The 23389-nt window shown below is 42.2% G+C and overlaps 1 protein-coding gene across 2 annotated transcripts in view; it reads left to right on the forward strand.

Annotated features, from left to right (window-relative positions):
- Positions 1 to 23389, forward strand: part of braf (B-Raf proto-oncogene, serine/threonine kinase) — a 47809-nt gene that overhangs the window by 3145 nt on the left and 21275 nt on the right. For both annotated transcript variants that reach the window (XM_022216106.2, XM_022216105.2), the window contains exons 2-6: positions 11404 to 11505; positions 11620 to 11907; positions 12970 to 13073; positions 22264 to 22366; positions 22479 to 22627. In XM_022216106.2, coding sequence (XP_022071798.1) covers positions 11404 to 11505; positions 11620 to 11907; positions 12970 to 13073; positions 22264 to 22366; positions 22479 to 22627 — 746 coding nt within the window. The remainder of the gene's footprint in view (positions 1 to 11403; positions 11506 to 11619; positions 11908 to 12969; positions 13074 to 22263; positions 22367 to 22478; positions 22628 to 23389) is intronic.

Here is a 23389-nt window from a genome sequence, read left to right on the forward strand (position 1 = left end):
AATCAGACATATTTTTGCATCACTGGTGGTGCAGTGGTTAGCACTGTCGCCTCACAGCTCAGAGGTCTTTCTGCATGGAGTTTGCATGTTCTCCCTGTGAATGTGTGACTTTTCTTCAGCTTCCTCCTGCAGTCCAGTTGGTGATTCTAAATTGTCTGTAGGTGTGAATGTGAGTGTGATTGTTTGTATATGAAGTCCTGTTATAGACTGGTGACCTGTCCAGGGTGTCCCCTGTCTTCATCCTAAGTCAGCTGGGATAGGCTCCAGCACCCTGTGACCCTAATGAGGATTAAGCGATATATAGATAATGGATGGATATTTTTGCATATGAAAGTAACTGAAATGACTTCCACGCTGTGACAACAAACTTCTCATTCATACATTAGCTCTTAGGGTCACCAGAAGATATAAAATGTCTGAATGACCATGTAAGAAGATTTTAATGTAATTATCAATATATTGTTGGTATTGGTATACTACTTTGTGGTCCCCTTGGATGACTCTGTTCCACACATGTGCTACTGCTCCTGTAGTGTATTCTCTGTGCAGACACAAATTTTGGGTTGTGCAAACTTTCTAGTTGTGGGGAGGAGTCTGCATCGGCTCTCGCCTACTGGAGACTGGCATACTTGGGGAGATGAAAAAATGTATGAGCTGCAGACCACCTTGATGCAGAAAGCATCACACTGGCCTTACATTAACAGCAGTGGCATAGGAATGAAGCTGTACATAGGGGGCACATTTTCAAACATTTTAAAAATGTTTGAATAGATACTACTTCCAGAACTGTCTCTGTTTGTTGGTAATCTTACCAAACTATATCATGTTTGTCTCTGTACAAAAAAAGTAAACAATAATGGTGCTGTCTGTTGCTGACATCTCCACAACACCCTCTGGGATGCCTACTCTTCAAATGCTAGAGCAGCAGTTGTATTGGGCTGATCAGCCATTTTCAGTTTTCACTGCTTACACAGCACGATGTTTTTGGAGAACTGCTCATCCAAATGACTATAAACTAGACACTACTCTTCTTTAGGTTGGCAGAAATACATGTGCCGGGTTTGGAGTAGATCAGGCAAATGTTTGTTGAGTCCAGCTAAAAACAGATACACACATTCAGAGGCTTTTTTAAGTTCAGTAGTGAGATGTCTTGAGCCCTGTCAACATGAACCAATCATTTGTACAGTCAGTAGATCTGGTTTGCTTGTTTACGGCAATTTTTAAAAAAGGCAGACTTTTCAATTTTGTGTGCAATTGTTTTTGACCAAGTATTGGATGCTCAGTGTAGCAAACGCCACCCTGACAGTCATTGGACCATTGGAGCTTTGTGGGGCAACAACTGCATTCTAAACCTGGTAAATGCAGTTCAAACCAGAAAGCACTCGGAGAGCACGGTACTCCACCAAGGCTGTTCATTCCCCCGTGTGGCATTGTCAGAAATAGAGCATTTTTAAAAATAAATGTAGCATTTGTTTATTAGTTATTGATGATCAGAAATAATGGCAACATAGAATGTGTCCACTTAATATAGATGTACCCACAAAAAATGACCTTGTGCTGAGCACAGGTGTGTGTTATGCATGTGCATGTTATGTACAGATACCGAACTGCGTGGCCTAAATATGTGGTGGGCGTTGGGAATGAATAGGACTCAGAAACACTCCCACAATTTAATCAGTTGTTCCTTGTTTCATTTTGGTGCATTTGTAGTAGGATCACAATCATGTGATCATCAGCAGGCAGCTGATGTAGTGTTCCCTTGTTGTCATAGTTATAGTGACGCCATGCTACTATCTCAAAATGATACAGAAATCTTTAACAGATCTGTGGATCCAGACTATAAGCTGCGTCACTGCCAAAATCTGATCACTTGGTCCTTGTGTCATTTCTGACCTTCCCTGAAATTTTTTTCCAAATTCGTTAGTCCATGTTTGAGTGGTATAACAAACAGACAGACAAATCAACGTCGATCGTCATATTGCTCTACCACATTTCTTCTCGGAGTAACTAGACAAAGCTACCGAGTTCTTCTAATAAGCTTTGAACTGAGACTGGTTGTGTCCCTGCATATCAGCTGTCAAAGGTGTTACATTTTAAGTAACGTGTCAGTAAATCAAATACGGAAGACACTGAAAAAGTGTCCTTCAAACAAAAAGGAAACTGTTTTGTTGATTCTTGTGGAATTTCTGCTTCTGATGTCAATTGGAGCATCTGTGAACACATTAACGGGAGGGTTTCTCAGAGCACAGTCAGAAGAATGTTACAGCTTCATTTAGCAGACACTTTTATCCAAATACAACGTGATGTAGGTAGACAGGCGGTACTAAGGACTTTGCCTAAGGGTCCTCACTGGACAACTGCTACCTGACAGGGATTTAAACCACTGATCTCCTATGACAAAGTCAAGGATGTTAGTCACTGAGCTATCCGGCAGTCTGTAACTGAGAGGATGAAAGGAAAGGTGACTATAATGAATTGTTTGATAGATTACTTGATTTGAAACAGTGGCTGCCAATGTTGAATTAATAGCTCTGAAACATATGGTTTGCTTTAGAACGTCCTGACCTTTTTCTTATTCTAAATAACTGGAACAAAGCCCATAATCCAGTTACATCCGTAGACTTCATCATTTTTTCATATAGTGAGTCAGATTACTAGCACAGAGTGTTTATACACACACTAGTATCTCTGTTTTGCCTGTTATCCAGGTTTTGATAATTTTCAAAATATTCGTAACATTTACATGAAACGTGGGAAACTTGGTTATTCGTATTTCTGTATACACGATCGCTAGGGGCAACCAGCATTCTAAAATGTGAGAAACAACAGCAAAGAAATTCAAATACAAACCAAAAAAATACAAACATTCAACGACAGAAAGAAACATTACTGCAACTGTGTGTCTCTTGAGTTGTGTAGTGGGCCTGAGCCGCTGCACTGAATGCACTGCATGATGACCAGTAGTCACACAAAGCCACTTTTCAAAGTTACTCAAAATAAGCTCTAGGTCAAGGTGAAAACAGCAAATAATTCAATAATTCAACAATCACCATGTGGTAATGTTGGCAGAGAGTTCACCACCTTACTTGACAGCAGACAGAGTGGTTTGCTCTTGAAGTAATGTACGAGGCATCAGTTGGAAATGCAGTGGTCCCTCGTCTATCGCTGGGGTTACGTTCCAGACACTCCCGCGACAGATGAAAAGCTGCCAAGTAGCGACCATATTATAATCCTTAAATATTGGTCGACTCGCCCATCTCTGGGGCTGTGGGTCAGGCTGGTTACAGTTATTTTGCGTTTGCTCATGTCTTTTGCTGTCTTCCATGCTAAACATTCCAAGCATGACAGGACAGTTTTCCTCAGGTTTTTTCACCACTCAGCACAACTAACACGGACCGCGCTCTTACAGACCGTCCCGCTGTACCACAATTTAATCAGCTGGCACAACATAAACACCAAAATAAAATAAATGCAAATGAACACAATCATACACAAATCCAATGCTACAATATTTATTTTATTGTTACCCCGACAAGGAGCGTGGTGGAGTTATGTGACGATCAGCACGCTTCTCTGTGAATCAGTCTGTCCTGTGCAACCTTTCTCAAAAACGCACCAACGGATTTGGAGGAAATTTTCAGGAAAGATCAGAAATGACACAAGGAGCAAGTGATTAGATTTTGGCAGTGATACGGCTTATAATCTGGATCCACAGATTTGTTAAATATTTGCCATTGCACGATATAGCGGCCTGCACGGCGTCGCTGTAACCATGACAACAAGTGAACGCTGTCCGTTACCTGCTGACGATCATGCGATTCTGGTACAAATTCACCATTGCCGATTTATCGGAATTGATACAAGTAACAACTGATCAATTAATTAAATTATGGGAGTGTTTCTGAGTCCCATCAATTCCTGCCACCTGCTGCATATTTAGGTCAGGCGATTCAGCCACACATGCATAACACATGTGTGTTCAGCATAAGGTCAGAGAATGAACAGTCTTGGCAGAGTATTGCGCTCTCTCAGTGCTTTTCTTCAATCAATCAATCAAACCTTTATTGTCATTGCACACTTTCATATACAATGAAATTTCATTTGAGCTGCCCTGCCAATGGCAGCTCAGGCTGTTGCACCTTTAGGAGCGTGCCTTCTTGTTGACATATATTTTAAGGCTTGATAAACCCTCGCTATACACCTCATATCACTGCAGAGTAACACTATGCAGCGATCAGACGTCTGTGTGAAGCGGACAAAACCAGATACTGAATGCTGCTATACATTCAGTATCTGACTGATGCTACGGTTGCTGAGCCAATCAGAGCCCAGCGCTGTAGGCTACATGATGGCAGCAATAGCAGAACTGGTCACTATGACTGAACTATGGTGCTGCAATGCACCATGGGAGTTGGGGATGTTGGGGATTTAAATATTGTGGTTTATGTTAGTGTCCCAGTGTTATTAGTATTTGTGTTTCATTGTGTTTTTGTGGATTAGTCAGCCTAGTTAGTTTGCTGAAGTGTTATGTTGTCAGGACTGTGGATGCAAAGTGTAGTGTGTCTGATGACTTCCTGCCACATTCATACCACACTCTGTATCAAAATAAAAGCATCTGGCAGTTATATAGCGCATAAGAAGCAGGTATGTGTTTTTCAGTGTTAGGTGCAATGCAACTGGCCACAAAAACTATTACAGAAAAAAATTGTGTACCACAAAATTCTGCAGTATAGCAAAACATCCGTGGAACCAAACCCAATCCAGAAATCATTGATACAGTGAGACGGCGAGAAGTCAACCACAATGTAGTGAGGGACCCCTGTGCAACAGATTATGGTCAATGGACAGCAAAACTGTGGAACCAAAGTATGTTAATGCAAGCTATGTAGCCTGCAGTTAGTCTACAATTTGTTTTAATTAGTTTTTTGTCATGATTTGTTAATGGTTCATATATTCATTGATTCATAGTGCTGCCCATTATCAGTTAAGACATTTTTTAATTTACACCCCAAAGACAACAGAGCAAGAACATTCTCTGTTCATTCATGAGTAATTCAGGGTGATCAGTATCACAGCCCTATCACTGAGGCATACGTAGAGCTAACAATAATTACTATTTTGCACTCCATTTCTGTAATGTCTTGCATAGAAGTATTCCTATGTAAGACACAGATATATTGTCTTGTGATGATTTCAAGATAATTTTACTTTTATTTTTTCAGTTACAACTTCAACTGAATCTCTCCTTCATCTTGTACACACACTGGAGCAGCCCATTCGCTTTTTCCAGAATTTGTTATGGCTTTGATGCTTTGTGTATTTAAAGATATTGTTACTCTACTCTGTGTCACAACTTCTTCACCTGTGAAATATATTAATGGATCCAATTTATTAGGCTGGTTATGTGGCGAAAGCATTAAAAAAATATTTACCATGAAGTTAATTCAGGGCTGCACAGTGAGGTAGTGGTTAGCACTTTTGCCATGCAGCTAGAAGATCCCTGGTTCACGTCCCGGCTTTCCCGTGATCTTTCTGCACGGAGTTTGTATGTTCTCCCTCTGCATGCGTGGGTTTCCTCTGGGTTCTCTGGCTTCCTCCCACAGTCCAAAAATATGCTGAGGTTAATTGATCATTCTAAATTGCTCGTGGAGGTGAATGTCAGTGTGATTGTTTGTATATGTAGCCCTGCGACAGACTGGTGACCTGTCCAGGGTTTTCCCTGCCTTCATCCTAAGTCAGCTGGGATAGGCTCCAGGACCCACCATGAATGAGGATTAAGTGATGTACAGATAATGGATGGATATGGTAATACTGTGAGCTATGCCGTGCACCATCTCATGCACGTGCTGATGGAAGTTAATTCAAAGACATGTGATGTTCTATTATACTGATTTGTCAAAGTGTCAGTCGCAGCTGCTAATGAACACTAACCCTTGGCTAGACTAATCAATCAAGCATTGGCGCTTCCAAAGTGGACCTGCACCAGAGTGGGTTGGGTGTGTCCCATAAGTTGCCATGGTGATCTTCAGCGGTCAACTGAGAGCTGGCTTTTAGGTAAGCTTTAAAGGTCAAAGATGGCTGTGTAACCAGCTAGTGTCTTGTAAAGACCCCAGGATTCCTCAAAAACATAGTCCTAACCAGAATGCCAGTGCACCTATGAACACCCAAATTGATACATATAGCTTGGTCTAAAAAGGTGTAATTAATAATAGACACGTTATACTTCGCACAAATTTTGAGACATTTTTGTCTTTGCTCTGTTGTGCAGTATACCACCGTCATAATGCTATAAACCATCAGACGAAATATCGGGATACCAGTATCCCAAAATATATAGATAGATTTCTACAATCTCACTTTTTTAAGTGCTGTTAGAGCTAGTTGATTGCACAGAGGGGATTTCACACATCCATCTGTGTTTGGGAACATAGGCTGAGGGAGAGGACGAGGCCAGTCCCTGGCAGCGTGTGACTGTCTGCATGCTTTCTGTGGGTAGGAGCATGTTTGGTGGATGACTTAGGATGCTTTCACACATACGCCTTTTGGTCCGCTTAAAGCGGACTGGAGTCCGCAACATGAGCAAGTACGGTTAGTTTGGGCTGGTGTGAAAGCAGACCAGATGTTTTTGGTGTGGACTAAAGAACCGGACCGAGACCACCTCTCGAAGGTGGTCTCGATCCGCTTCTATGTGAACTCCAGTTCAGTTCGCTCCAGGTGAGAACACAAACCTGTCTCCATTCGGACCGGCTTGATGGCACAGCAGACTTTTTGGTCTACGGGAGCTTCCGTAGCAACCTGCACAGGGAATTTTGGGATAACGATAACGTCTTGCAATGCATCTTCTCCGTGCCAAAAACGACTGTGTAATGTTCTCGTACTGAATGCGAGCTTCATGCTGGAACAACAGCAGTATTTGTGCTTGATGCATAAAGCAATGATACGAATATTTGGCAACAAGAACGAACAGGAGAGCATAGTTCATTGTTTACGAATAAACCTTCCGGCATTTTTCCCTCTTCACATGCTGCGCCAATCAGCGTTCACTACGTCATCTAAAACACCTTATTTTTGTGAACAGCGCCGCCAAACGACTGGGGGAGATATAACATTCATCGTAGTTGGTTCAACTGCGAAAACACTGGTGTGAATGCGAACCGAACCAGTTGAAATTAGCAACATTGTAACAACTTTTGGGTCCAAACGAACCACTCTAATGGACTAACAGGTGTGAAAGCACCCTTACACTTTTTGGATCGCTGTAGCTACCAGGTTTGTGGCTAACTATTTGACTTCAGGCAAAGCTTGGTTTTCTCTGTTGTCCTTTTGTTAGAAAAACAGCTTCAGCCAGGTCTTTACTTTAAACAGTTCATATATCCTTTGCTTTGATCGTGCTTCTACCTTCCAATCTTCTTCAACATGTAGCACATTTATTATTGCTTCCTCTCTTTCCTTGGATTCTCTGGGAAACATTACAGTGATCAAGAAAAGCAGCAGCTTAAGTCCGAGGATATTGGTATTTTTGCTTCAAAAATTAGCCAAGTTAATTGGCAATGACTTTTCTATCAATCAGCTAAGTGTTTCCGACAGTAAGCAGCCGCTATTTTTTTTTAAATTAATTCATCTGCTGTTATCATTACTATTTTTTACGTTTTGTTATTATTATTACTATTAGATTAAATGATAAATAGATGGATTTTAATAATCAAGGTAAACTTTTTATGGAACCAATATAAAAATAATCCTTGCCACTATGAAAACCACTGACGCACCGTTTGGGACTCTTGTTCAGGGTGATAGAATGGATGAGTCTCTGGCAGCTTCTTGGCCTTCACAGTTTTTTCATTTTTTATTGTGTGCTAATATTCACCAGCTCTGTCAGAGGTTTAGTTGTTCCTCCTAAAATATTTTCCCTCATAATAGTACTCTTGTATTGTTAAAGTCCACTTTAGATTAGTTTTTGTCTCTGCTGGTAAACTTCCTGTAGTGTAATACTATTATCTAATGCTGCACCACGGTGTCACATGATTGATTGTTATTCATCATCTAGTTGTCGTGTGTTATTCTTTGAATAGCACAATGATTGAAGCCAACTTTTAGCTACCATGGCTAGGTGATGTAGTATTTAATGAGTCATTCCATATTCACCACTTTGTTGCTGTCAGTTTCTAAATTTCTGTGTTTATTGTGAATATTGTAGCATGTTGTTTTTGTGCAACACCATCTGCACACATTTCAGATTAAGAGTTCTAACCATTCTAATTTGCTCATTTATTAAAGGGCTTTTAATGTGAAATATGAAGGAAATTTTGAGGTTTACTGACAGAAGCTATAATTATAGCTGGCTGTGATGAATTAAAGAGTTTTATTTGTCAAATGCTCATATAGTATGTGAAGTGAAATGTGACGGTTCTTAAGGCTGTGCAATAACAGTAGGACATTAAGATCAGTCGATAAAAAATATAGAAATATGGATAAAAGTCACAATGTCATAAATAATGAAGAGGTAGAGATTGTGATAAAGAGTGCAGGTGTGTGTGTGTGTGTGTGTGTGTGTGTGTGTGTGTGTGTGTGTGTGTGTGTGTGTGTGTGTGTGTGTGTGTGTGTGTGTGTGTGTGTGTGTGTGTGTGTGTGTGTGTGTGTGTGTGTGTGTGTGTGTGTGTGTGTGTGTGTGTGTCTACATGTTACATATGTACATTAGTTCAGTGTGCTACAGTAGACAGATGTGTGCTGTTTGAATTTTGATCTTGAGCTGAGGTCAGAGTTCAGCTTTTCCTGAGTCTGTCTGTGTTCGCCTTGGTGTTCCTCAGGCGCCGGCCAGAGCGTAGCCACTCAAGCAGTCCATTGCTGGGGTAGTGGGGGTCCTCAGTGACCTGTTTGCCCTGACCATGCTCCACCTTGTATAGACATCCTCCAGGGTGGGGATCTCATGGTACACTCTGCAGGGCTCTCTGGCTGCAGGCAGTGCTGGTGGCATACCTCTCGTTAGCTTCAAACCATGCATGGAGTCGGGTCATTAGCCAGAGCAGTGTCTGTATTCACCATGACAGGGGACCTCCTCATGTAGTCCATGGTTTCCCGTAGTTGTTGCCACAAGTTTCTGGAGTGACATTGTTAAAATTGTCATTACACTTTGTTGTTGTAGCTCCATATCTGGATTGGAACATGTCCCATTCGACATCACTCAGAGCGCTCTACTGCATGGTCTCTGGCTGGTCACAGCAGTGCCTCACCTGAAAGAGACACAGATCAGATGTTCACATGATTCCATCTTAGAAAATTAAGAGATGTAGGAGTCATTGGAAACCAAACATTGTCATGATATACATGGACCTCTTAGCCTCTTCCAAATACCACGTGTCTTCTGTGCTTTATTCTTCTCGGTTTCTGTGATGTGTCGCCATTGTTGTTCTTTTCCTCAGGGTTGTGAAAGAGCTGGCCACTACTCAGCTCTATGAAAAAAGTTGTACAATTCATCTTAAACAAGCCTTTTTCATGCATACAAGTGTGCTACAGATATATGGTGATCTTCCTGGAAAAAAAACAACGCTACAGATGGGAAATTAAAAGCATACACACACAGCAGTTGCAACAGCATCTAAAAAACAACTGAGCCATCAGGGCAGCAGCAGCAGCGTGGCAGCCCGCACTGTCCTGCCTCTGTCTGGGGCATCAGCCACTGACTACCACACACTCACTGGACAATGTTCTGCTGCTTAGCGGGACATCTAAGAAGGCGTTTAGATGAAGTTTGACGTGAAAGTTTAGTCGACATCTTGGTCACATATAGACTGCATGTCAAATTGCATACTTTTTCTTCTTAATTTAAGGACATGTACTACTTTTATTGATTTATTCATTTATGTATTTGTGCTCATTAATGAGCATCTGTTTAGACAACAATAGATGTAAATATGCCAGGTTATAGCAACAAAGCTAACTTACATCCGCAGTCCCTAGACAGGTAGAAAAAAAACTGACAGTGAAAAATAGGACAAGAGATCACAGTAAAAACACTTTACATTAAGTACATAAAGAAGTTAAGGATGCACACTCTCAGTGGCTCCAGCTTGTTTATACTAAAGCAGAACACTGACATATGCAATTCTACTATGCAGAGGGAATGGCCTGAAAAACATGCTGGCTTGCACACTGCACTATCTGATAAATGTGTTAGGGCATCCTGGTAATTTTGGCATACTACATTTGACATACTATGTGTTGCGACATGCTAGGTCTTTATCTACCATATTATACAGCGTGTTAGTTGATATTGGATCCCTAGTTTTTGTTTCAGCGCCATTTCAATGGCTTTAAATTTAAGTATAAATGCTAAATACACATTAAATAACTTTTCAAAGGGGGAGAAACAAGACAAACAAAAGACCCAAGCAGGAACCTATGACCCTGACAAGGCCAACTCAAAATCCAACTCCTCTATGCACACTGTAAAGGTCTGTTGACCACAAACTGTATCCAAATAAAGCATTGTGTTGGAGAGAGCTCTGCCGGGAAGTTTATCTGTCAATGGCAGCAGCTGGCGGCTCACTGTGGTGGTTATATATTGCACCTGAGCAGAGTATTTGTATATTAAGTTGAATGTCTGCATAGACATACAGATGTTTTGCTTTTTGTAACTTTTGGTAACTTGATAAAGTGTATCAACACATCACAAGATGCACCGTCACAAACAGGAACCATCAGCAAACTTAGCAGCTAATCAAACTGCAAATGCAACATGAGTCCAAATGCCCCCTTTTTTTGCTGATGCATTGTTTCCATACATCACGTGCAGTGGTGTGTCCCATTTGTCTTTTTTATTCACCTTTCCGTATAAATGTTCCTGTCCTTACTATATCGCTGTTTATCACACATTTTTTTCTCAGATTCTAACTTCTGAAGAATGCAGCACAGTGTCACTATAGAAAAAAGACCGCAGACCTCATTTCCAATAATCGTTTCCTACTGAAGTGTCAGTTCGAATATTTTCTAATAGAAGCTCATGCAAATCACGTCAAACCCACAGTTAGAGATTAAAGCAGTTTCCTGTAAGGATTTTCTAGGTTTTCATTTCTGAGCTAACACTGAGAGGCTCCTCTTCTGTGACCTCGTGTGACGTCCTGCAGGTCATAGTGGTCCTTCAAGGCTCTTCACCCTGATTTCTTCTGTGCTGCCAAGAATTTTATTCCCACTAATGTGACACAGTGATTTTGAAAAGCAAGCACATTTTGTAGTCTGACCCTGGATAATTACTGGAAAACTCTAAGAGCGTTTTGGACATGATCAGTGCCCTGTCACACTGTCTGGGGGAAGCCAAGTCATGGGAAAAGTCATTTTATGCACTAATTCATTTCATGAATTATGCCACTATATTAGTGCTCATAACATTGTTGTGTTTCCACACAGATCTGGAACATCAAACAGATGATAAAGCTGACACAAGAACATTTAGAGGCTCTTCTGGACAAGTTTGGGGGAGAACACAATCCTCCCTCCATATATCTAGAGGTAAGGGTGATATGCAGTAGTCGGCATCTCTTTGCAGAAAACTGCATCTGGTGAATGTCATTGGAGGTATCAAAGCCGCCGAGTCAGTGCTTCCTTTTGTGTCATTCCTGCCAGGCCTATGAGGAGTACACCAGTAAACTAGACGCTCTGCAACAGAGGGAGCAGCAGCTGCTGGAGGCTATGGGCAACGGTGCAGACTTCTCCTGTTCTCCGTCTCCTGTGCCAGCTCTTCTGGAGGTCAAGATGGGAGGATGTGGGATAGGAGGTGGGACTCAGACCTTTCCCTCTGCCCCCAACACCTTGGCTGTCCTGCAGACCCCCATCGACGCCAGCCGAGCCAACCCTCGCTCCCCTCAGAAGCCCATCGTCAGGGTCTTCCTGCCTAACAAACAGAGAACCGTGGTAGGTTAGACATCCTCTCTGAGGGAGTATATGGACAGAACAGGATTTTAAATTTGATTGTCATGGATCAAAAGAAACCAAAATCACATTTTAATTTGGAAATGGTACAAGTAAATAATTGTTCCTGTAGATGAATGATCACCTCTTATTGTCCATGGTAGCAGTCAGGCCACAGAGGTATGTACCTCGACTTGCATAAAGGCCTGATTTGGAGTTAAAAATTACACTAAGGCTTACATAACACATTCTAGAAAAGTGCCATCTGATTGATCCTGGTTTCTAAGGGTTAACTAATTAGGATGTCCCTATTTAAAACAACTTCAGTTCTCCTTGGTACTCTTGCACACTGTTATTCAATGTACTTGACAGGGAGGTTGTGCAGCGTCTTGGAGAACTTGCTAGAGTTTTTCTGTAGATTCAATCTGTCTCAGTTTCTTCTGTCTCTTCAGTCCCAAACTGGGCCCAAAATGTTGAGATCAAAGCACTGTGGGGGTCAGACCACCTGTAGCAGGATTCCTTGTTCTAGTGGCTGAAGGTAGTTCTGGATGACTGGCTGGATGCTACAGAATGAATTTGAGATGATCAGACACACCCAAATGTGTTGTATGATCACTGTAGCTGTGGAGAAGACATCTGAAAGCTAGCAGCTTATATTGCTCTTTTTGTTTTTGGTTCTTGACAGTTATGAGTAACAGAGACAGACAGGTCTGACATGCTTAAGGCCTCTTTATACTGTACTGGCTGTCACAGACTAAATGTGGCAGATGGCATTAGCTTGGCCTACAGAGGCATAGAATGGTCACATTTAAGGGAAACATAGCAGGTTAGAAAATGCGAGAATTTCCTTTAAATCTTTTGCATATTTCCATCTTGGGGAGTGAACACAATGTGAAAACAAAGCATACTGATGACTGCCTACAGATTTCATGGTGAGCATAGCCCAGATGTGATTGTAAATGATCAGCCAGCATCAAAGCAAAATGACTACAAATGCTGTGATTGATCTGCAGAAAACAGTTTGCTCAGGGTCCATGTCAGTTCAGTGAGTGGTGCTGTTTCCAGGTCCCGGCTCGCTGTGGGATGACTGTGAGAGACTCCCTAAAGAAAGCTCTGATGATGCGAGGACTCATTCCAGAGTGCTGTGCGGTATACAGGATACAGGATGGGTAAGTGTCTCATTATCATACTGTACTTGACAGAGGAGAGCAGGAGCCATTTTATAAGACTTCTAAGGATTACACTGTGTGAGCAATCATACACTTTTATCATGTTGCTTCCTCTGACTTGTACTACTACTCATGTAGAATCCCTTCGAAGAGCAACACACAACCACATGATTGATCACACGTATGCTCAGAGCAGGAGTAGTTGGTCAGAGATATAGATTGATCCTACATTTACCCTATTAGATTGATCCTACATTTACCCTATTTAAAAAATATATATTATTTAGTGTGTTTTTTCTGCAAGAGCGTGCATAACTACCATTTTTGTAAAAATAATTTCACGTACAATCTACAATAGATGTGAGTACCCTCGTCCAAAATCCCTTAAATGTCAAATGATTTAAAGTTATATCACCTCTTAATGATTGCATTATTTTGACAAGTAGAGTATTTTTCTTAAGCACAATCAAAAATAAATACCTTAGAAATCAAATAGCATGAGCAGTACACAGGCACACCTTTGACCAGTGCCTTAAAAAGACCACCTTAAAATGTAGCCACATGGAAATGAATTGCCAGGGGAATTGGAAAATGTTATATTGAGAATTTGCAACAATAGAAAATGATACAGGCAGATTAGTGAACAACTACAAATCAGTAGAAACAGAAAAACATTATTAATCAGACCTGCAGTGGCAATGCTCCTAACATGATGCCATGGACAGTGTCCTACTTACGCAAACTACCTTTGAAAAACAGATGAGCAAGTTCCTCTGACATATTTTAATTTGGAAATGATACAAGTAAATAATTGCTCTTTTAGATAAATTAACGCCTCTTATTGTCTACAACAGAACAGATAAAAACTATACGTCCAGGAAAGAGGTAATTACAGAGAATAAATAGTCTTGAACAAGTGGGGTTTGAGTCTGGATTTGAAGAGGCTGAAAGCTGTGCTCCCCACAGGACTGTACACTTATTTTTTTCACTAGGAGCACAGGTGCTCCTAAATGAAAAAATTTAGGAGCACAGAAAAAATTTAGGAGCACTATGAATTTTCACTATGAATCGCACAATTTTATTATTAACATTCACACAACAAGCCAGGCAGTAGGCTCAGTTATTTAACACAGAGAACATCCCTGTCCCACATCTTTTTGTATTCAAGTCGCCTGGCAAGCTTGGCTCAGTTCATCCAGCGGTCCACAGCAGGACTTGGATCAAAGTCCTCAAGACATGGCCCCTCCAAGCTGATCCTCATGGGGTCTTCGGTGGTGGAGACTGCAAGGCTGCTTCTTTTGGAGCCCCTTATGCGGTTCTGCCCAGAGAAGCCCTTCTCGCACTGGGCAGCTGAAATGGGCAGCACCATCATCAGCTGCACCAATTGAAGTATGTTCTAGGGAGAATAAAGATAGGCCTTACTTATCTCATCTATAACCACCAAAAGCAGTGGTGTGGTCTGTTTTGTTGCTTTTTAGGTGGGTGAACTGTTCATACTTGTATCACATAGACTATAGCTAGATAGTTTTGTTGTAGTGGGTACTGAAATATTTCAGCATTTTCAGTAGGTTTACTGGGTATGCCTGAGTATCACATAGACTACACCACTAGGGGGCAGCCTACAAACCCAGCACTGTTGGCTTACCTTGTAATCCTCCCTGTATGGCTCCTTGGTCAGCATGGTCTCCCACAGGCCACTGTAGGACTTGTCCTTGAAGTTTTGACTGACCAAGATCTTGTCTGGATGGGATCTGTAGTGACTTTGCGGATGCGCGATTCATCTGCCGTCTGGCTGCGGAGTGATGTGCGTCTTCATATCTATGTGTGCGTCTCCTCTAATCAGACACTGGGACTGCTGCGGGGTTACTGGACTGACAGCCTGTGCTTTGGGAGGGGGAGAAGCTCACAGCAGCACCTGCTGCTTGTTGAGAACAGTAACTGCAGAATGATCCGAGTTTTCCTGTCAGTCTCCAAAACGGCAGAAAAAGTCGCTCGATTTGTGACTAGTCGCTTTTGACAAAAAAAAGTCGCTAGGACGCTTTGAAAAGTGACTAGATTTAGTGAGAAACTCGCTAAGTTGACAACACTGATCCAATCGACAGAAATGGCGTAGTTGATGTTACCTAGGTGACTGTCGTGAGAGGACCTTGTGTGGCTCAGACGTTAGCGCACATCATTACATTTTGTAGCGTGCCAATAGATGTGAAAAAAAGTTGTTGAAGAAGAAGGTGTAGGCTATGACTTTTAGTTTGATCCACTTCAAAATGCGAATGATAGGGTTGACATCTGTACTCACACGCGTGCTCCCTTTTTATTTTTTCTACTTGCACCAATCTATTTTTAGGCGCATATGCGAGTGAAATGCTCGCACTGTACAGCCCTGCCCCATGGTGCTGAGGTGGATGGAGGAAGTGGATCTGAGAGAGCAGGTGGAGGAGCAGAGGAGAAGGAGCTCAGATAGATAGGGAGGGCTGAGGTTGTGGATGGTCTTAAAAGTATACAGTATTTTTTTCATTCAATTCTGGATTTGACAGGGAGTCAGTGGAACTGCTGTAGGACGGGGGTGATGTGATGAAATGAGGGGGTTTTGGAGATGATGCGAGCGGCTGAGTTCATTACCAGTTGAAGCTTAGGGAGTTTGATGAACCCCACACAACAACATTGAAGTTTGGGGGGAAAACGAAAATGTTGCATTTGACAAAAAGACTGTATATTTAACACTAGCAAACCCAGATTTTTTGGCTATAAAGAAAACCCAGAAGGTGGTCGGAAGACCCCGATACCAAACTGACGACTCTGGATAGCTACAATTAGCATCTGAATAGTTGCAAATGTGACTGCAGGGCTACCTTGGCTTTGTCAAACAATAGAACAATAGAGCACTCAAACAGGCAATCAAGCAGACGACCTCCACAAGGAACATTCCTGGCTCCATTCCTGTTCACTCTGTTTACATCTGACTTCAAATCCAGCACTGAGTCCTGCCACATTCAGAAATACTCTGATGACACTGCTATCGTGGCATGTATCAGAAATGGACATGAAGCTGAATACAGAGATCTGATAAGTGCCTTCAGTGACTGGAGTCACAAAAACTACCTGCTACTCAACTCTTCAAAGACAAAGGAAAAGGTTTCCGCAGATCCAAACCCCCCCTTCAGCCAGTGAACACTTGTGGACATTGAGATGGTGACATCCTATAAATATTTAGGTGTCCACCTTGATAATAAGTTGGACTGGTCTACAAACGTAGACTTCATCTACAAAAAGGGCCAGAGCTGACTTTATTGCCTCAGAAGACTTTGATCTTCTGTGGTATAATTTGGCTATCTAAGGATTGGATCTGTATAAAATGAAAGTGCTATGGTATGTAATGCATGAAATATGAACAGCTAAAAATCAAAAATATCTGTCTGACCTTCGAATTCAAAGGTCAATATCAGCATGTGGGATAGGTGGTATCAAAAAATAAAAGGCATCATGTGAAATTACAGGAATTTCCCTACATTTTGACACCAAGCACAACTTGCTTCTATAAACCCTTCTATGTTTAATGTACCGGGCTTTGCAAAAGTTCTGTTACACTCGGTTTCATGATCTTTAGAGACGTTTACATGTCGGAGTGAAAAATTCCATTAAATAAACTGAAAGTTCTACCTTATAGGCAGGTGTCCTTAATACAAATTATTTTCTCCGGTGAAGTTGTATCAAGATGGAAGTCAAAAGAGTTGAGATATCTGCTCTCCTTTGTGCTGAAGATCAGCCGGATGACCGTCCACAGAGTCGCGGAGAGGCTAAAGAATGGTGAAGATCTTTCAGGTCTTCACCATTCTTGAAAGATCACTGAAAGATCTTCACCATTCTTGAGCCTCTCCGCGACTCTGTGGACGGTCATCCGGCTGATGTTCAGCTGCTTGGCTCTGTCAGACTTGTTGTGGCCAGCATGAAGGAGAGCAGATATCTCAACTTTTTTGACTTCCATCTTGATACAACTTCACCGGAGAAAAAATTGTATTAAGGACACCTGCCTATAAGGTAGAACTTTCAGTTTATTTAATGAAATTTTTCACTCCGACATGTAAACGTCTCTAAAGATCATGAAACCGTGTAACAGAACTTTTGCAAAGCCCGGTATGTATGTTTAATGAATCCGAATCTGGTAACCCCTTCAAATGGTCATAACTTTGAAACTAATGACAATAAAGCATTCAAATTTTGGATTTTCCCATCATATGTAATGTAGTAAATGTATGTAAAAACTTAGCAAAATCTGAGAGGGTCAGGTGGGAAGTTTTCTTAAAATTGTTTGCTTTCATACGGAATGACCCCAGTATATATGGCTGGAGATGGAAGATGACAATACACCCTATCTACAGTAAGGCATGTCGGTGGCCAAATGCTGTTCTTGGCCTTATTGGCTTCATTAGGTACTGCAAAACTACACTGCTCAAAAAAAGAAACACTTTGAAAACACATCATATTTCCAGTGTTTCCCCTGGGTTGAAATGGCTGTGAGGTGGTGGGGTAACTTTCAGCTGAAAGTTGTTTACAGAATGGGGGGGAGGAAGGAAGGAATTATATATACTATCGGGCCGCCGCAGCCGCGCACCCCCCCCCACGGACGGTCTCGTCGGTCCGGCGGGTTTTGCACTGCACTTTTTTTTTTTTTTGCCGCAGACCACTGAGGCGGCAATGTCGGCAGAATTTTAATGAGGCGGTGGCCTATACCAGTGAGGCGGCCCGCCTCGTTGGCTATATGGGAGGGGAAACACTGTATTTCAATGCGGGGATAAAACAAACTGGATATTTTCATTGATATGGACTGGTTAATGTGTTACGAATGAAAAGATGCCACATTGTTTGATGGAAATGAAAATTGTCAACCCCCCAGGAGGGCTAAATTCAAGACACCCCAAAATCAAAGTGAAAAACTGATGTGGCAGACTGGTCCATCTTTCTGAAATTCATTGGCAGCAAATCAAAACGGTACTCAGTAGTTTGTATGACCTCCATATGCTTGTATGCAGCCTGAAAATATCGGGACAAGCTCTGAATGAGACGATGGATGGTGTCCTGGGGTATCTCCTCCCAGATCTGAACCAGGGCATCACTGAGCTCCTGGACAGTCTGAGGAGCAACCTGGTGGTGTTGGACAGAACAAAACATAATGTTCCAAAGGCGTTCTATTAGATTTAGGTCAGGTGAGTATTGGGGCCAGTCAATGCTGTCAATTCCTTCATCCTCCAGGAAGTGCCTACATCCTCTTGCCACATGAGGCCAGGAATGGTCGTGCACCAGAAGGAACCCAGGACCATTGCACCAGTGTAGGGTCTGACAATGGATCCAAGAATTTCATCTGGATACCTAATGGCAGTCAGAGTACCATTGTCTAGCCTGTAGAGGTCTATGCATCCCTCCATGGATATGCCTCCTCAGACCATCACTGACCCACCACCAAACCGGTCATGCTAAACAATGTTACAGGCAGCATAACATTCTCCATGGCTTCTCCAGACCTTTCCATGTCTGTGACATGTGCTCACGATGAACCTGCTCTCATCTGTGAAAAGCAAAGGGCACCATTGGCAGACCTGCCAATTCCTGTGTTCTATGGCAAATGCTAATCAAGCTCCACGGTGTCAGGCAGTGAGCACAGGACCCACTAGAGGATATCGGACCCTCAGACCTTTCTTATGAAGTCTCTTTCTGATTGTTTGGTCAGAGACATTCACACCAGTGGCCTGCTAGAGGCCATTTTGTAGGGCTCTGGCAGTGCTCATCCTGCTCCTCCATGCACAAAGGAGCAGATAGCTGTCCTGCTGATGGGTTGAGGACCTTCTGCAGCCCTGTCCAGCTCTCCTCGAGTAGCTGCCTGTCTCCTGGAACCTCCTCCATGCTCTTGAGACTGTGCTGGGCAATACAGCAAACCTTCTGGTAATGGCATGTATTGATGTGCCATTGTGGAGGAGTTGGACTGCCTCTTCAACCTCTGTAGGGTCCAGGCATCGTCTCATGCTACCAGTAGTGACAGTGACCCTAGCCAAATGTAAAACTATTGAAAAACAGTCAGAAAACAGAAGAAGGGAATAAAATGTCAGTGGCCTTCATGTGTAAAACCAATCCTGTGCTGAGGGTTGTCTCATTGTTACCCCTCTAGTGCATCTGTTGTTAATTTCATGAACACCAAAGCAGCTGAAGCTGACTAAAAACCCCCTGTTTTACTTACTTGACCAGATCAGTATCCCACATGTTTGACTGATTTGATGCAATACTTAGATTAAAAAATGTTCCTTTATTTTTTTTGAGCAGTGTATAATATGTAGAAAATGAGATGAATTTGATCAAATATCAGGAAATCTCAGAAGCTAATTTCATGCTGACATTGAATAAGATGATGCTTGGGGACAACATTTGGCTTTCCAGCAACAAGACCATGCTTATCACATTGTCTACTAAGGCTGGGTTTCCCAAGACATCCTAGAATATTCTAGAGTGGTATTGGTAGTTGAAGGATTTAAATCTCACAGGAAATCTTTATTGGGATTTGGTGAAGACAGTTGCAGCAGACATACTCAAGAATTATGCTGAACTAGGACACTTTCTCATGAGGAAGGAACTCAGATTCTTAATTTGCATTACCAGAAGGTATTGTTTGGGTAAATATCTTATTTGCAAAAGGTTATAACAGTCATAAAATGTTCCAGCAAGTTTTAAAGACACTTGTCATTATTGAATAATTTTGGTTGCAACTGTATATACAAGATACAGTGTAACTAAATATTCAGACAGAGAAATTGAGATGGTTGTTCTTTTGTAATGTTCTCATGTCAGACACTTCTCAATAAATCCTCAGCAAAAAAGAAAAAAAAACGTGTTTTGATATCTTCTTAACATTTTGTCAAATCATGCAACAAGTCAATCAAAATTGAAAACCCTACAGAGCAGTCACTCATTATTCATTCTCTCTTGCACACACACTATCAAAGTCTCACATCCACTCAATCATACAGTCTTACATACACTACAAAGTCCAATACTGCATTGTATGTAGCTGAGAGGTGGTGTCGTAACCCTCCCCCTCAGTTCAGAGATGCTGTCTGTGCTTTGACAAAATATTCTCTTTTACTCCTCTCAAACCATCTGTCTGAATGAATAATGATGAGAACAAAAGGACAACTGTCTCAATTTCTGTGTCTGCATATTTAGTTACACTGTATCTTGTATACACAGTGAGTACGGAAAGTATTCAGACCCCTTGAAATTTTTCACTCTCTGTGTCATTGCAGCCATTTGCCAAAATCAAAAAAGTTCATTTTATTTCTCATTAATGTACACTCAGCACCCCATCTTGACAGAAAAAAAGAAATGTAGAAATTTTTGCAAATTAATTAAAAAAGAAAAACTGAAATATCACATGGTCATATGTATTCAGACCCTTTGCAGCCACATTCATATTTAACTCACATGCTGTCCATTTCTTCTGATCCTCCTCGAGATGGTTCTGCTTCTTTATTGGAATCCAGCTGTGTTTAATTAAACTGACTGGACTTGATTAGGAAAGGCACACACCTGTCTATATAAGACCTTACAGCTCACAGTGCATGTCAGAGCAAATGAGAATCATGAGGTCGAAAGAACTGCCCAAGGAGCCCAAGGCAAGGCACAGATCTGGCCAAGGTTACAAAAGAATTTCTGCAGCACTCAAGGTTCCTAAGAGCACAGTGGTCTCCATAATCCTCAAATGGAAGAAGTTTGGGACGACCACAACTCTTCCTAGACCTGGCCGTCCAGCCAAACTGAGCAATGGTGGGAGAAGAGCCTTGGTGAGAGAGGTAAAGAAGAACCCAAAGATCACTGTGGCTGAGCTCCAGAGATGCAGTCGGGAGATAGGAGAAAGTTCCACAAAGTCAACTATCACTGCAGCCCTCCACCAGTCGGGGCTTTATGGCAGAGTGGCCCGACGGAAGCCTCTCCTCTGTGCAAGACACATGAAAGCCCACACAGAGTTTGCCAAAAAACACATGAAGGATTCCCAGACTATGAGAAATAAGATTCTCTGGGCTGATGAGACCAAGATTGAACTTCTAAGCGGTATGTGTGGAGAAAACCAGGCACTGCTCATCACCTGTGATATTTCAGTTTTTCTTTTTCAATAAATTTGCCATTTCTGTTTTTTTCTGTCAAGACTGAGTGTACATTAATGAGAAATGAAATGAACTTTTTTGATTTTGACAAATGGCTGCAATGACAGAGTGAAAAACTTCAAGGAGTCTGAATATTTTCCGTACCCACTATAGAGCAGGGGTAGGCAAACTGCAGCTTGTTGATCTGTGAACAGTACCGTTTTACAACTACGCAGTGACCCCACAGGAATGTGTAAAAAGGTTGTCTGCTTGATTGCCTGTTTAAGGATCTCAGTGCTCACAAAAGATATGCTGATTAGGGTCAAATGATCCTTCTCTGGGTTCAATAGTGATATGTATCAACTGATCCACTCTTGGGTTTGCTGGTGTTAAAACCTTAACAGAAAATGTCAAACCTCAATTTGGCAACACATTAACAGCTATAATATGAACACAATAACATTTGTCACACTGTTTCATGTGAAATGCATGCCTGGAGGTCTGCATCATAAATAGGGATTAAAAGGACCCTGCCCCCTACTGTTTTAAATTGAAGCAGTAGTTAGTAATTGATTGGAAGAACACAAATGCTGGAACACTGTGTTTTGACCTTTAAACACATTTTGTTGGATTTTATTGTGAATTCTAAATATGAACTGAATGTTGAAAATTCACTGATTTCCTGTTATTGAAAGGAGTTGCATTATGCTTAAAATATCACCAAATGTCAAATCAAAGCCTTTGTGTCAAATATCTGCCTTATGTTCACACCTGTTACCGAGACAATGCCGTGCATTGGAGCTGTGAATGTCTCACTGGAGATGGCACATTTACACATTGTATGGTGTACTGCAGAATTGCTGCTACCATTGTTTTGTTTTAATAAAGCTACAGATATGCCTCATTAGCATCTCACATGATGTGTGAGCAGTATCGGTCTACTGATAAATGAAACTTTTTCCTGTGAACCTGCCATGGTTAGATGTCCATGGGCTTTGGTGTGGTGATGAAACTACCAGCAGTGTGAGATGTAGACAGTTGGACAGACTCTCCACTATCTGTTTCAGAGAGAAGAAGCCTATTGGCTGGGACACGGATATTTCCTGGCTAACAGGAGAGGAGTTGCATGTAGAAGTGTTGGAGAATGTGCCGCTTACCACACACAACTTTGTAAGTACTATTAGACCAAATGTCACAGTATGGCTCATATGGCAGACTGTAACCGCTATCCTCTATCCCTGAGGTCTGCTTGGTGCTGATTGTGTCTGTTTTTGATTTACAGGTGAGGAAGACGTTCTTCACACTGGCCTTCTGTGACTTCTGCAGGAAGCTGTTGTTCCAGGGTTTCCGCTGTCAGACCTGTGGCTACAAGTTCCACCAGCGCTGCAGCACTGAAGTTCCACTCATGTGTGTCAACTACGACCAGCTAGAGTAAGCCCCACACAGGAAGAACCTCGACACTGTGACCAGTCTCATTATTTATGGCGCACATGATGCTTCTGGGGCTGCACAGTGGAGTAGTGGTTAGCACTTTTGCCTTGCAGCAAGAAGATCCCCGGTTGAAATCCCGGGGTGGGCCTGGGATGTTTCTGCATGGAGTTTGCATGTTCTCCCTGAGCATGCGTGGGTTTTCTCCGGGTACTCCGCCTTCCTCCCACAGTCCAAAACTAGAAAAGCACTCGAAGAGCGCAGACCTCCGCCAGGCCATCTGTCTGTCTGTTAACAGCATAACTCAAAAAGTCATGGACGGATTGTATTGAGTTTCAACAGTTTGTGCGTAAAGCATAACATGTATGTACAGTGTAACAGCACAGTGTTTTGCAGGCGGCGCCGCCGCACGCACGTACCATTGTGCGCACGTGTGACGGTACCGTACGCGTCGCCGCCCCTTCGTTTCGTCGGTCCTGACTCGCCCAGGCAGCCCGAAGCGGCCGCGGGGGATTCGGCCGTCGCCCGGGATCGTTGCAGCGACCTCTGTCTGTACAATTGAGAGATGGCCTCTCAATTGTCCTTCGACCTTCAAAAAAATCCTGGATCCAGACGGTGATCCGGATCACCTCCAAAATCTAATCGATTGTTACTTTTGCTCTTCCGGACATCCTGTAAAAATTTGGTGAAAATCCGTCCATGACGTTTTGAGTTATGCTGTTAACAGACACACAGACAGACAGACAGACAGACAGACAGACAGAC

Source organism: Acanthochromis polyacanthus, chromosome 1 (assembly GCF_021347895.1).
Source record: "Acanthochromis polyacanthus isolate Apoly-LR-REF ecotype Palm Island chromosome 1, KAUST_Apoly_ChrSc, whole genome shotgun sequence".
In the NCBI taxonomy this organism is placed as follows: Eukaryota; Metazoa; Chordata; class Actinopteri; family Pomacentridae; genus Acanthochromis; species Acanthochromis polyacanthus.